Source organism: Orbicella franksi, chromosome 7 (assembly GCF_964199315.1).
Source record: "Orbicella franksi chromosome 7, jaOrbFran1.1, whole genome shotgun sequence".
NCBI classification, from domain to species: domain Eukaryota; kingdom Metazoa; phylum Cnidaria; class Anthozoa; order Scleractinia; family Merulinidae; genus Orbicella; species Orbicella franksi.
In genome coordinates, this window is record NC_138151.1 from 30231437 (window position 1) to 30247391 (window position 15955).

At 39.3% G+C, this 15955-nt stretch overlaps 2 protein-coding genes and 1 pseudogene across 2 annotated transcripts; 1 reads left to right on the forward strand and 2 right to left on the reverse strand.

Annotated features, from left to right (window-relative positions):
* Positions 1-684: 684 nt before the first annotated feature.
* LOC145492761 (neuronal pentraxin receptor-like) lies at positions 685-5807 on the forward strand. The gene is made up of 4 exons (XM_081472148.1): positions 685-735; positions 2264-2363; positions 3337-3550; positions 4775-5807. The coding sequence occupies exons 2-4, from the start codon at positions 2279-2281 to the stop codon at positions 5697-5699; spliced, it is 1224 nt and encodes a 407-aa protein (XP_081328274.1). The 5' UTR covers positions 685-735; positions 2264-2278; the 3' UTR covers positions 5700-5807.
* A 2582-nt stretch (positions 5808-8389) lies between these two features.
* On the reverse strand, positions 8390-11548 carry LOC145492867 (neuronal pentraxin-2-like). Its single transcript, XM_081472244.1, has 4 exons — positions 11478-11548; positions 10850-10928; positions 9547-9757; positions 8390-9052 (listed from the first exon to the last, which is right to left on the reverse strand). The coding sequence occupies exons 2-4, from the start codon at positions 10917-10919 to the stop codon at positions 8650-8652; spliced, it is 684 nt and encodes a 227-aa protein (XP_081328370.1). The 5' UTR covers positions 10920-10928; positions 11478-11548; the 3' UTR covers positions 8390-8649.
* A 785-nt stretch (positions 11549-12333) lies between these two features.
* On the reverse strand, positions 12334-15618 carry LOC145493717 (uncharacterized; annotated as a pseudogene).
* Positions 15619-15955: the final 337 nt, after the last annotated feature.

Below are 15955 nucleotides of genomic sequence, written 5' to 3' on the forward strand. Positions count from 1 at the left end.
TCGAAGAGAGTTACATTGACATCTGCGTCCTTCACAAATTCATTTACTTTTTTTTAATCAGAAGCCATCAAAACGTTGCTATCAAACGCCAAAAAGTCAACAAACAAATATCGCCGGATTATAAGCAGTAACACATTTAATTTTTTCGTTAGTTCCCGAACTAAAGCTAAAGTTATTTGAAAAAGTCGGTTCATTAAGAGGCAATACTCAGTGCTCAACACTCTGATATGAAGGTTTCGATAAGGTTTTTCACTGGTAGCTGAGAATTGGACAAAACGTTTTATTCTCAGTTATGAAAGTAACGGAGGTCTGAGATCTGCAAAATTTACTAACAACTGAGAGATGGGCTGAAATTTCAATTGATGACTGAGGAATACACCGAACATTCCAGCACGTCTGTAAAGACCTCATATTGCTACTTGAGCAGTGACTGACAGATAGATTCCATAACAACTTCATTCTTACACAGCAATGCCACTTATTACAGATACCGCGTCTAAAGTCACTATAATTTGACATTTAATATTTTCCCTATCATTTCTAGGCGATTCTAAACTGTCACGTGTTGTATTTTTGGGACTTAAGTTTAGCAAAACTTCTGCACGTAGCGGTGTGCTTCCTAGGTAACGCCTGTTAAACCGACGCCCAGTTCTCTATCGAGAGCTAGTCGGCTGCGAGAGGAATTTGCTTTTCAGTGAGGAAAATTCAACTCGACGAAGAAAATTCTAGCACATCGTAAGTAATAAATGTAACTACACTTTCTATTAATAACTAGGTAGTGAAATTAACGGCAAGCAAGACCAGTAGTTTGAGTTTTGGCGTTATCTCGTTTTCGTTTCAGAACGTACAATAACGCTACGTAACAAATTTCACACAGAGCCCAATCGCAACTAATGTAGTTACCTGTACGTGAAAACCTATTTTTTAAAAAGCTGATGAAAAGTTTGCTTTTGTGTGTTGATTTCTGAGTTCCTTCAGTAACAAAACCACTTTATTATACTTGATAGTTCCAGCTTTTGGCTAGAGAGGTCCATCTCAGTTTGAGAAGGTGTACACAGTTATAACTGTTTTGATTTTTTGAATTTTCAAAGTTTGAACCGTTGAATAAAACCATAGTCTGTAGTGCATTTTAGATACATCTTTCGAGAAAAGTAAAGATACTATGAAATTCAAAGCAGTCCCTTTGTCCTCTTTGTAAACAATAGACCTTTTCACAGTTTCAGGCGCCTTCTTGCTTGCGGAGCAAACACGGCAAAAATTACAGTAAATGTATGGGAAAGGGGGAGAATCTAATAATTAACAACTAACACAAAATTTGAATTCCGAAATATTTCTAAATTAAAAACTTAAGACACCAGGTAAAAGGATTTACTGGTCAAATTTTAAAGACAGCTTCTCTAGAAAGGTTAAGATTAACGTTATCGTTTTTCCATACAGTTGTCTGTAGAGCTAAGTCGAAAAGATTAGATCGGAAAATTTAGATACATTTGTACTGAAAATTTTAAGTGGAATTCCTCGCATCAAAACATATCTATGTTCTTCAAACTCGATCAAAATAATCCTTCTGCCACGTATTTTTTCCTTGTAACTCATAAAATCTTTAGAAGCCGTCTGTTCTATGACGGACATAATCTTTCCACGTGATTAAAAAAAACAAAAAAAACAAAAGAAATGAACTTTCTGAAAAGCACATTGTGGAAAACAGGTCAGAGAAATTGAAAAAACAAAACAAGAAAAAGTAAAAAGAAAAATACAAAACAAAAACAAACAAACAAAAAACTACGCACACATTTTGCGAGAGTAATTTTTATGTGCTTATGCGAGCACGCGCGCCTTAATTTGAGGGAATAATTTTATTCCGGGGCGTGAACAGAATTCGTCTATCACAGACTGTCCGGCTAAAATTTAACACTTGATTTTTTTATATGTAGTTTACTTTTGTTGCTTGAATGCTTGTATAAGTAAAACTCGATACGATTATTGAATAAGTGCTTGCATTGTATAATTTTGTTATTATGTGCATGGCCATTTAAATAAAATGGGAAGGATAGCTTTGATTTAGATTACGGTAAGTGGTCTTAAATTCACTGATAATTAACCAGACGCGTTCAAAAATAATAAAATACTCGTAAGAAAGTCAGACCGAAAAATTATTTTAAATTTTCAAAAGCCGCACAAACACGAAAACTTGTTCCGAGAAATGGAGGACAAGAGTCGATTAACAGCTCTGGCGAAAATTAATTGATCTTTGTTATATTCGCAGGTCGCAGAGAGAATCATGGGGTATTCTCTGTTCGCCTGCGTTAACGTTATTTGCTTTGGAGTCGTTTTATGGGGGCATGTTAGCGGTTACTCGAACAGTGGTAAGTCATGCTCGTTACCTCTAGTTCTAACGACATTTTGGACCCAAATTCAGAATTAACCAATTAGAAACTCTAATCTCTACACTATTACTCCAAGCTGCCAGAGGCTGAGCTGCCGGTCACCGCCACCATTCTGGACCCAAATTCAGAATTAACCAATTAGAAAGTCTAATCTCTATACTATAACTCCAAGCTGCCCATGCCAGAGGCTGAGCTGCCACGGTCACTGACGCTTAGGCTGACGCTGAACCTGGCACTGCCACCACTGTACTGGTGCCGGTACTAGTCTGGTAGCCAGTATTGGCAATGCCCGCACTGGCACTGCTACCCTTGTTGTTACTGCTACTTACGTACCAGTGAGGTGCCTCTGCCATTTCTATTGCCACCTGCTAACTGCTAACTGTCACTATTATTGTTACAGCGAGCGCTAATGTCACTTCTACCCATATTGCCTCCTCTAACTGCTACTGCTATTGATACCGCTGGGGTTAAAATGTTTTTTGGATATATCATTCCATTTCGCGCTCTAATCGGTTTTATCCTAGCTCTTCACTGCCACTTCACTGCCGCTTCGATACACACTGTGCATGTGTATAATGACTTAATCTGCAATCGAAAGATGCTGTTGGAATAATTTTTTCCAGCTTTTATTTATATGGAAAGCTACAACTTTGGTCACAAGGGTTGGAAAAAAAATCATTCTATACACATTTTGCCCCTCCCCACCTCTGAGCAATATTGACAAAACACTTTCATCTAACACAAGTTTGCATTTTACCATTTTCCAACATTGAATGGGGGAATGGGGTCGTTGACACTCATTCTGTAGGTATTACGATTATCATTTCATGATTTTGGCATTTTCCAACACTATTTATCCATGATTGTAGCTTAGTTGGCAAGAAAGGTCATGATCAAGTAAACTTTAGAGAAACTCAGATAACGAATTAATTGATATTTTTTCCCTGTGCAGATTATGCTCTGTATTTCCCAAAGAAAGGAAAGACAGATTATGCTAACATCTGGGGCATGCCAAAATTGACTAAGTTCACTATTTGTCTATGGATGAAGACGACTGAGAAAACTAAAGGCACACTACTCAGTTACGCTGTACCCGGACAGGTAGATGAACTGAATATATTGTATGACGATAAAGGCTTTTCTCTGGTGATTGGAGGCAAATCTAGGTAAGATAACTAAAACCCCAAATCGCCTCTATCAAAACCAACTCGAGCACCAGGATCACTACAACCATTAGCACTACTATAATGATTACCTCAAACACTACTATTATACCACCTGAAAGTGATCTTTAATGTGATATTTTCTTCCCGTTTTCATTTCTTGCTTTGTGAATTAGTTTAGTCTTAATTACTATTTGTTTCCTTCGTTCCTTCCTTTCTTTATTTGTAAATAAGCAGCAGTCAACTCGAAAGCTTTGCTACTTTGGCTGTTGCACGCTGACTCAAATTGAACATATAGTTATATAATCTCTGTCATTACGTTTTCTATAATTTCATTTTTTGTCTTACCTTTCTTTTGTACCTAAATAGTGTGAATAAAGATTGTTGTTGCTGTTGTTGTTGTTGTAACACTACCACTATCACCACCACCACCACCAGCACTATAACTACCACTCACCACTGCCACTACTGCTATCACTTTTGCGTCTCGCTTCTACAACTGCCACTAGCATGACGTACTTGACTTCGACCACCACTAAGTGCACCGCCACAACCACGACCGCAACGGCAACGGGAACGTCACTGAACAAAAGAATTAATGAGCAGTACAGTGTGTTATAATTCTTGGTATATTTCTTTGCCGTCCTCTGCAAGAAAAAAACGTGAAATGACCAAATTTGCAGTGTCTGGAAAACGTGAACCACGACGGCTAATTATTTTTTTATTTAAAGTTTATCGCTGTGTTCCGGATTTAGTTTTGCAATAGTTCGTAGTGATAAACAAAGTAAATGACTTTAGAGTATCGTGGGATTCGCAGGTAAAATATAAATTCATTTTTTAATCGACGTTGTACTCGGCATCGCCTTCATGGTTTCGTAAACTCCCTACTATCGTCACCACTACCGCTGTCACGAACATTTTTACCTTATCTTTACTCTACTGCCAAGACCGCTACCACCATCACTAGCTCTACTGCCCTTTCTTCTACTGCTACTGCTACTTCGAATGCCACTGCAACTAGTTGAAATACGGCGCAGCTCTTTTATTGCTATAAAGTTGTTCCCAAGAAAGAGCACAGATTTTAATTTGCTCAAGAATGGCAGAAATTGTTATTCTCCCTTTTCTAGATTTAAGGGTAAGAAGAGAACTTCCGACCGTGATCCCTCATTCCTTTTTAGTTGGTGATTCAAACAATGCAAGTCTCATACATTATTTTGTTTTCGACAGCAAAATCAAAGACATCTTTGCTAATGATGGAGACTGGCATCAAATTTGCGTATCTTGGCAAAACAGCGATGGTGCATGGCAGTTCTTCAAAGATGGAGCATTGCTCAAGCATGACAAAGGTCTGCAGAAAGGTCACATCATTAAGGGGGGAGGTTCGCTCGTGCTGGGTCAACACCAAGATTCCCTTGGAGCTGGCTTCCAAGAGAAACAGGCCTTCCAAGGAATCTTGACCAAGGTCGATGTGTGGTCTTACGTTTCTACGCCCAAGGCAATCTATTTGCTGTCAAGGTCTTGCATGTTAGGCGAAGGCAACGTGTACATGTGGTCTGATTTTATCAATGGTGTTAAAGGAGCTACCGCGCTGATCATTCCGTCTCCCTGCAAAGGCCAGTTTCCCGGTGGTCATCCCCCCGCGGGCCATAAACCGGGAGCCCAGAAGCTCGGGAGCCATAAACCTGGGGGCGAAAAGCCCACTAGTCACCCACCCACGAGCCACAAAACCGAAAGCCATAAACCCACTGGCCGCAAACCCGAAAACCACAAGCCTGGGAACCAGAAACCCGTCGGTAACATTCCCGGGGGCAAGAAGCCCGGTGGGCAAAAGCCGGCGGGCCAGAAACCCGGTGGCCAGAAACCGGCGGGCCAGAAACCCGGTGGCCAAACTCCAGCGGGCCAGAAACCCGGTGGCCAAAATCCCGGGGTCGGGGCTCAACATGTTGGAGGGCAGAATCCTGGATTCCAATATGTCGTTGCCCAAAATTCTGGGGGGCAGAATCCCGGGGGCCGAATTCCCGGGGGACAGAATCCTGTAGCCCAAAATCCTGGGGGCCAAATTCATGGGGGGCAGAATCCTGGAGTCCAATATTCGGGTGGCCAAAATCTCGTGGGACAAAATCCCGGAGGCCAGCATTTAAGAATAGGATAAGCACCCTCTGTTCAATGTTAATGACCAGAAAAAAGAGAATGTACCTATATGGTCACTTGAAGTGAAGTAGAATTAAATTGAAATAAATATAGAAGCCGAGAACACAAGTGTGCAAGAGTCTACATATATAGATATAAATTATTTATGTAACTGAATTTCAAAGTCACCAATTTAAAGTTTTTAAAGTCTTTAAAGTCTTTAACAGCAGTATCTACAATGGTCGCAGTGTAGATCTCTTTCTTTCCCTTACTGCGTATCCCAGCAGCGGTCAATGGAACATTTTCCTGTGTTTTCAAACCAATTTGTTCCACGGGGAGCAAACAAACTGAATGAATAAATAAATAAATAAATAAATAAATAAATAGATAGATCAATAAATCAATCAATCAATCAATCAATAAAACTAGTAAACAAATGAAGCCATATTAGGCCTAGGGCGAACGTCGAATCTTAGTCGAATTTAATTCGTCGAACCTATTAATTTTGAAATAGGCGCGTGAATGGTGCGACGTTTGCTGTAATTAAATGCGACTCAAATTAATTGGTTCGACTCTAGCATAGGTTTGACTTGCCAAGTCGGATAATGCGACAGTTGTTCAGCGTTTCAGCAAACGCCGCTCTAAACACGCGCTGAACTCAATTCATAAATCATGCAAATTACGAAATAACTGATTCAAATGTGATGGACTGGGCAAACGTCACAAAAATACATACTCCTCCATCTGCCAAACGCTATTCCCCCCCCCCCCCTGACGAGCATGCGCTGTACAAAGATAATTTCGGGAGCGGGAATGCTTTCTCGCCCCCAGAGGCCGCGCTCCTTTTAGTGCTGACCAAAAGGAGCGCGTATTGGCGGGAGGTAGTCGAGCCAAGATACCAAAGATTTATACCAATAATTTATTCGGCAATAATGATGTCTTGAGACCAAACGAACCCGATATGGCTCCGAAGCTACATACAATAATCTTAAATTACAATTAGTTATGTAACGTAACTTTTGTTTGCCATAAATCCTCCTGGTTTTCCAATATAATGTAGCTGTGTTAATCTTAAGGAAAGTTAAAGTGCCTTCAGCGTCCTCGCCAATAGTCTCCACAGTAGTCGCAAATGTGCAAATCGCATAAATCGGCTAAGACGGACTGGACAAGACAGGTAAGAGAGTTATTCTCCCATATAGACCTTATCCCCAAGCTGATATCATGTTATTTTTGGCCATGGTACTCAGTTCTTCCTCAATGGTTTAGTGGAGGAGCAGAAATTGTGTCTCAGGATTGGCTATTTCTAGCCCTCTGGGATTTCCGGAAGTAATTGAAAATAGTCTGTGAGGTATGACCTTGGGAATAAAACCTGCATGGGGGCTAAGTCTCTCACCCTTCATCCTCTTGCTGTGAGACATTTTCTCTTCAATTTTAGTTTGCAATCTTTTCCTATTTGTTCTTACCATCCCAGCATCTTCTTAAAGTTGCGTGTAATTAAATCCCATATTAACACGGGTTTGTGAGGTATTTTCGATCTTCCAGAGTAGAAAAGGGGTCGAGTAATACGAAACAAAATCCAAGAACTCGAAACAATGTCGATTATCGGAATATTACATTTTCTCTTCCAACCAAATTGTTTTTTCAGAGGATTAAAACATAAGGACAGTGATGCGATAAATTCTTTAGAATCAAACAAAGTCATGTGAGTTATGTCTACTCTGGCGCATAGTATCCTAACGGTTAATTGATGTTTTAGAAATATTAGAAATGTTGATTAAGCTGCTGTTTTCTGTCGTGCTTAGAAAGAAGGAGGATAATCAATGATACTAGCTGCAATTGTTTTTAAGTGGCCGCTCATTCGTCCCACCAAGTTCAAACCATGCTTTTTGTGTTTTCTCGCGTGAGGAGACTAAGGCCTTTCAGCTTTGTTCGTGTAACTGGTGGAACATATTACCATTTTAAGGACAAAGGACCCCATTACCTCGAGACGTTTTACAATCAACTAGTAATTGCCTCTCGTGTCTGGGGAGCAGATATGGGACAGTTATGAGAATGCTCGCCTCTCATTAAATGAAGGAGGCCAGGGTTCGATTTCGGCCTCGTGTCGTACGTGGGTTGAGTTTGTTGCTAGTTCTCGCCATGCTCTGAGGGTTTTTCCCGGGCTCTCCGATTTTCCTCCCTGGCTCCACAAAAACCAACAAATCCAAATTCCAATTCGACCGGGATAGAGCACTGGCATGAAAACCAGCTAAGGCTGATCTGGCCTCCTCTTTAAATATTGTAATTAAGTTTTTGTGTGTGTGTTGATTCAGAGACTAATTGTGCTCGTAATTTCCATTTTCTAGTTACTAGCTCATGAACTGAACATTTCTTAGTTCAACTACTTTTGCTAAAATCGAGGAAAAGATCACGAAAGTTTGCGAATTTATCCGGGAACAAATTAGTATGGCACTGGCGGGTTAATGCCTATTAGGAGTTTGATGATGCCTCGCTAACCATATTTCAAGGCGTGTAGTTTTAGATTTGGAATTTTTTAGCGGAAGACGGCTTGTTTTAATTTTCTAGCTTCCTTTTATTAGCTTTAATTACTTTGGACACACTTTTGTGGCTTTCTGTTGTCGTACAATCCCAATTATAATTGACTCATCCTAATCGAGAGTATAATCTATAATCTTGTTCTTGTTTGAACGAGAGGACATGACTTTCAATGGCATGGAGTCTGAGGCCGGTGATTGAAAATCTGCGTTGGGGACACATTTTAACTGAAGAACAAATAAAAATTTGCTATGAAGACAATTTTTATTCTGATCCATCAGTGTACACTTGTGTTCATGGCTCGTCTGCAATTACCTTATATTTTACTTTAAACCTTCACAGTTGCGATTTTCGCTTTACAATTACTATAGTTTTACATCAACTGGCCATTTTGTTTTGAAAAGATTGAACACAATGTGTCTGGGGCCGCGGAGTAATCATCCCCGAGAACTGGGCGGATAACAAGGCGATGGAATAACAACTGCGGCTTTTCCTTTGACACCATAAATGAAGTCGGACCACTTGTACACGTTCCCCACCCCTGACAGGCAAGACGTCGACATACTCTTGACTGTACTTGCCGAAAGGACGTAGGACCACACGTTGACATTGGTCAAAGACCCTTGGAAGGACTGGTTAGACTCGAACCTTCCTCCAACAGAATCTTGTTCTACCCCCAGCGTCAAGGAACCTCCTCCTTGAATGGTGTATCCCTTGCGCAGACCTCTGGTGTGAATGTGTAGTGCTCCATCTTTGTAGAATTGCCACACGCCATCACTGTTTCGCCACGACACGCAAATGTGATGCCATCTACCATCATTAGCTGATTCATGTACCTCCCTTGAGCAGTCGAAAAAATTAAGACCAGTTGTTAGTTCCTTTAAAAAAAGATTTCAGTCACAAGACAATTCAAGCTTGTTTTTACACATTTCAAGTTCAAATTCTAGCTGAGATCTTTAGGAATGAAAAATATGCTTATCATAAAAATCCTTGCCAGTGGAAGAGGAATAATTTTTTTTAGAAGGAATAATGCAAATGCCGGCTTGAGTGCATAGTGAATCCAATATGACCAGTAACACACATTCAAATATACTTTGCCTCACTCAGATTAAGATAATGAGTGTTGAAAACTATTAAGGTACATCAGCTTCCTCTCTAATTGTATATCATTGGACTTGCCAGCCGCCAAGACAGGTTGCTTTTTTTCGATTCCATATTCATCGGATTTGCCAGAAGGATAAGCTTATATCCATGACTGACTATTAAATTAGATGTAATGTTTCAACTCCACTCAAACCCCGTAAATTTGAACTGCCAAATTAAATTTAACCTACTTCCTTTCGCCTCCAATGAACAGTTCAAAACCATTGTAGTTGTAGATGAGCAGCTCATTGTCCTGCCCTGGTACAGCATAACTGAATGGTGTGCCAGGATTTGAAGCACTCGACTTCATCCAAAAGCACACAGTAAACTGAGTCAAACTGCGCATGCCCCAGACGTTGGCGTAATCAGTCACTCCTTGGTGTGGGAAATGAAGAGCATAACCTGTTCAAGAAAAAAAAAAAAAAGGAACAAAGAAACAATTAACAGATATTATACTTTCCTAGAGGACCTGATATATTTTCATTGTGTAAAACTGCTTCCAATTCTTATGATCTCTACACTTAAGTATGTTGCTTGCAAAACTTGTAACTCTTTACCTGAAAAGAGTAGAACGGCGCCAGTACTTTGTCTAGTTTTAAAGGCGTCGTGAAAACAGTTTCCTTTCAGGCACGATTGCTGATTACTACACTGGTTAGATGTTTTCTAATGTAGTCAAACATAATAGTTAGTAGAAGTTTACGTGTTGTTTTTATACTTATAATGTTATTTTTCTCGAAGATATTAGCTTCTTAGCTACTCTTGAAATTTCGAGACAAAATGAAGTCATATATGTATACACGTAGGTATGTATCAGTACGTTTTTAAGTGACTATGCGTAATTCATTTTGCATGGATAAATGGCACTTCGGCTGCTCATTGTGAAAAGAGGGAGATCGCTAATTTTCTACTGATTCTCTTCACCAAAAAAGTAACAGACATGTATTTTAATTTTCAAGGCACTTTTGATTCTCGTGAAATTTTCTAGTGAATAAAGACGTAATTGATTTTCCATTTGGTTTTAGAAAGGTGTCACCTCGTTCTCTAATTAAGTGCTTGGACAAGAAGGAACCACAAGTCCATGAGTTTTCTTTATTAATGGTAAGGGATCGAGAAGAGATAATTAATTTCCTTCGGTTTTTTTGGAGGTAGGGGTTCAGCGGGGGAGTATAACTTTACTTTGTAGGGAAAATAGAGTACGAAAAGGTTTATTCCAATTTCAAGGGTCTTGTAGCCACATCATTTGAAGTAGTATTGTTCTTCCCGCGAAAGGGTAAAAATATTTCGTTTAGGTTGTTTTTCAAAGCAAAGAATTTTTTTTTTTAATCAATGGACCCTCTAGCCAAACTGAGCGGCCTTTATATGATATTAAGTTTTTGTAAGCAGTACTAGTGTTGAAGCATCTAATCTCGAACAAGAGTACCTAATGATTCCGTGGTTAATTCCACGGAATAAGAATAAGATAAACTGAAAAGATGTTGATGATCTTAAGCATACCTGTGGTAGGATACCCACTGACATAACCATGGAAGACGCCAGTCAAAATCAATACAAATATAACGGCCATGATTTACTCCTGTAAGTAAAAACAAAATAGTGTGATTCACCTTGCACTTTTTAGTATTCATGGCCGCCTTTTGACAGGCCTGGGGCTTCCATCTGAAATTTTTGGGTCGAAAAACACTTCTTTCTTAATATTTGTGAACACTTAGCTAGAGACTGCCGGTCATCTACGTTTTGGGCCGGCTGTGTCAGATGGATTCTTCTTGTCAGACATTCAGTGTCATGTTCTCTCAGTAAATAATTGGCTAGGAAATATACCTTGTCCGATGATAAACCAAAGAACTTTCGCCACGTCATGCTTATTCTCGCGTACCAACTACTCCTCTTGGCACTAACATTTTTGCTCTGTTTAAATATATATATATTAGGATGGAACGACTGTGATCTGTAAATTGTAGGGTTTTTTAGCCCTGGATGAAAGGCAGTTGCAGGTTATATTTCAAACCTTTTCGGTGCTGAGGCTAACTATTTAGAAAACCAAAGTCAATTGGTATGCATCGCTTACAGACGCAGTCATACTGAACTTACCAGCTCAGATCAATCACTAATTTATCACAGTTACCTTTCAAATGCCAAACTGGGGATGCGAGGCCTTCGATAAGTTCAGCGTAAATCAACCTGTGTAAATAAAACTGATGTTCCTTAACTCGCTGACAGTGTCCACCTTCCAAAGTAAATTGAATGAAAAATGCTAATAAAGCAAACAGGAAATTGCCTCTGAAACTTGTTCAGTATAACCCCCGAAGCAATATTTATTGTCCTTTTCTTCTTTGCTTGTTTAATTATTGTTTCATTTTATGCATTGCCATTTATCAGCAGCACTGACTTCTTTTCATAACACTAGCTAAAGAGAAACTTAGATATGCGAGAGACCGTGTCGTAATAAGGATACTAAGGTTGTCAGTGGGCGAGATTGAGAACGCTTGGCCCTCAAAATAAAAGTCGATTAATTCATATATTTTTTTCGAATCATAAGATGTTTAGTCTAAAGGCTTAATTAAGTACTAGAACAACGTAGTATGATATATAAACAATCGCGGTAACATTAATATTTTACTTTCTTCGGTGCACTGTTGGCTCGCTACGTAACAATGTTTTCTTCTGCGAAGACTTCGCTGATGCAGTACAAAACTGAATTAAAGTTTGCTGAATTACAAACGCATAGTTTACCGAGGAAGCAAGCCTAAATTATTGATTATGTTTCCTGTGAATGTGATCGTTATTAACATATGCAACGCTTTACTGAACACAGAGATCAATTGTTCTTTGTAACCTATAAAAGGCAATTTTTCGAATTACAGCAACAGACGCTATGTATACTTTAATTCATTTTTGTACTGCATCAGCGAAGTCTTCGCAGAAGAAAACATTGTTACGTAGCGAGCCAACAGTGCACCGAAGAAAGTAAAATATTAATGTTACCGCGATTGTTTATATATCATACTACGTTGTTCTAGTGGGTGTTAAATTGTTTTTAGCTCTTTAAGTCGTTTGTAAAAAGCTTGACCACGTTTTCTTGTTGTCTCACATTCATCATTCGCCAACCAAAGGGCACCAGTTAAAACTGTACTTAGTAAATTGTGAGGCTCAGCTAGTTTCACTCTTACACTGGTTTCTCCTGTCAAATGATGAGACCATTTTAGCCACGGAAAGCCATCAGTGTAATCCATTAGAATCAGACAATTATTGGCTGTATTGATTACACACTAAGTACCAGTTTGGGTAAGAAACAATGAAATGTACTTTTCAATGTCAACATGACCTAAAACCACTTCTCCAAATTCAGTGAATTCTAGTAAGACCAATTTGTTTCAGTAATTCTTGGCATGTGTCATTCAGATGACCAAAAATCTCATCCTTACTTAAAATTGGATTGATGCCAATGGGCCCTTCCAATTTTTTCCCCCACTTGTTTCTCAGTACATTTTGGTTTCTTTTTGTCTAATCGTAAGTGACCTCACAATTCCACAAGAAAATTCCATAAATGCTGAGTGCTGTTTTCTAAAAACACAAGGCATAACAACTTCCTTAAAGTGCCACTGAAACGAAATTTTCGTACTCTCTTTTATTATCCCAATCTATAGTTTCAAATGTGCTTAAAGTAATGGTGAACTTTATTTCTGCCAAATCCTAACGGAAAGTGCTTTTTTTAGATGTTGAAATCGACTTTTTGGAGCAAAACTGTGTCCGGGCTCTGGAACCGAGTTTAAGGACCTTGTGACGTCACTGGTTGTATTCACGCAAGAAGCGCTATAGATTCTCTCTTGTTTTCACTTGAGTTATTCAAGTTTATTCTTCATATTGTCGATACCTACTAGTTTTCTACCTTATAATTTCTGTCCAGCCTTGACAGGAAATACACATCATAAATGTTGGAGGGCGCCAGAGAGGGTAGATTCACCAGAATAAATGCTACAGATTATAACAGCTCAGTATACTTTTCGAACGTCTTGAGTACTCGATTGGAGATTTCGAAGACGAGTGTGGCAACTTTTATATCACGTCCTGAAGCCTAAACACCATATTTCGTCGTCTGTTTTCAGCCTGGTTCTGAAATTTGGATTCTCGCGTTTATCTAAGGTCTATTAACAAGGTTCGAATATATCCTCGGCAACTTTACTGCATTAAAAGTCGTAAGCGGATCAGCCATCCGCACAATCACGAAGTTATTAACGGTCCACCATCTTTGAGTCGAGTACTTCTTTGCACACTGAGGGCATCTTTTTATGATACTAATAAGTGAGAGTTCTTGTGGTAGACAAAATGTATCTTTGAAAATTGTGATCCGCAGCAGGGTTTGCCTTATCGCCGCATACGTATCAGTGTAAACAAAGCGGGAATTTCGCTTCTCTTTTACACGTATCTCCCAATTGCAATATTTCACGGCCGATGGATTACTTTGAGTTCTTTAGCACATACTTATGTCTATGATATTCATTTAATAATATCCAAGTTCAAAACAGTTCGTTAAAACGTCACTAGTTTACACTCCTTTCGAAGGTTCATTAAACAGAATTTGAACTAATTTGCATATATGACCTTTCGCCGCCGACATTGTCACGCTTTCTCTCGTTTCCTGAAAACATACCTGTAGGATCATGGCAGCTTAGTTTACCTTTATAGTTTAAATTCGCTCCCTCATATAAAAGAAGAGGGTTTCTTAAATTGTTGCTGTTGTGATAACTTGTAGGATGTAGCAGATACAACTGGACTAAAGGTCACTGTGGCACAATCTCGTCCGCCGTGAAACTCACAAAGCGTCCGGTTTCCTCGAAGCGAAGCAACTCGAAAACTCGAAGCGTTGTTGCTGCGATTCGTGCAGCAGCAGTCCGGATAATATTTTCAAAAGCCGCTTTCTCTTGTTTTCATGTCTTTTCTTTTTTACTTTATGAGTGTAGATATTGTTTAATTGAGTGCTGGCATTTCACCAAGAGTCCCGATCATTTTTCGATCTAAGAACTCCCACTCGTTTGCTTGCTTACATAAAATATCCTGCAAATATCCAATTAAATAGACTGGAAAGCCCCAGGATCGACTCTCGACCTCTTCATGTCTAAGGCTACTGTGATTATCTGCTTTACAGCTCTGAGATGTCCTAAAGATGTTTTTTGGGGGGCTTCGAACAGTAATCTCTTCTCCCATAATCACTCTAAATTTTCAGCGCAGCATGAGAGTAATACAACCAGTGACGTCACTAGGCTGTTTTGGCCGCGCCAAAATGGCCGCCAATTTTGGGCTTAACCAGCCAACTTCGAACGGCTGAAAAAGCAGTTTTCGCTTACCGCATGCGAAAAAAAAGTTTGCAGTGTTTCCAAGTAAGGTTGAAACTTTATTACTAAGCAAAAATCTCACATACAAAAATTTCGTTTCAGTGGCACTTTAAAAAAAGAACCATTGTCAATATCGAGGAGTTAGTCGCAAGAATAAGGTTTGTTTTGTTTCTTTTGAACTATTTCAGTTAACACTTGCCTCTGATTATAGAAACCAGTGCTTGGTGAGAGCTCTGGACAAAACAGCGCTTGAAGTTCTGGGTAGTGCAGGGACAGTAACTTGCTGTGAAAATCGCGAGTTCCAACAGTTCCGTGCAGTACAAAGTCGACAGGTGACACAATTTTGGCAATCCTTGTTAAAACTAAATCCACAAGGTCTTCATCGTTCAGACAGTTCAGCAGCTCGCTGGCCCTTTGCTTCCTTGAATAAGGATTACTCTCGTCTAGAAATTTTTCTGCGCATTGTCTAAATGAAACCCGTTTCAGGGAGGTTGGCAAGCTACCCGGTTTGTGCCCCGGATAAAGACGAAGATGTTCGTTTAAACTCTTTGTTTTTGTAAAATTTACCAGTTTTGAAATGGGCAATGAAGACGAATTACTGACTCGGTGTTAAGCACATTTTCCTTAGCTCGACAAGACATCCAAGCAAACAATAAAAAGCCATGATAAAAACAATTAGCCGGCAAAAGAAACAATACTTAAGTTCTTGCCGCGTCAAAATGCCCGCAAGAATTGTGCCACCCGCGACAATGGAACTGACTTCGAGAGAGCAACGAAGGCTCCATCGAAACTTCTTTAAAATCAGCACATGAAAAATAGAATTAAGACAAACACACCATCCCCAAAAACCAATAACAGCTTTAATACGAGTAACATTTAGTGTTGATAAAGCCAATGTCCAGTACATAACAAAGAAATAAAAAAGCTAACTTCATACAAAGCAGGAGTACATCGAGCTTACGTTTGGATTGTCTGCAACGCTCCTCGCCAAAAGTTGTCAAAGCATTCAACAATGTGCTTTCAATTTGTTGATGCTGCTTTTAAAATACTATCATTTTCTCATTTAGATGCTGTTTTTTGAATTATTACCGAGAAATATGTAATAATAATAATTCTACACGTACTACAAATTTTTATATCTGTCGAGTAAACTTTCCTACAACAGTTGCAAGAGGACTTTCTTAACCCGTACAACTAAATCTCGTGACTAGTGCTAGATTAGGCATAAAAAGGCGGGAAAAACAATTTGGAGAGTCTTGAACTGTACTAT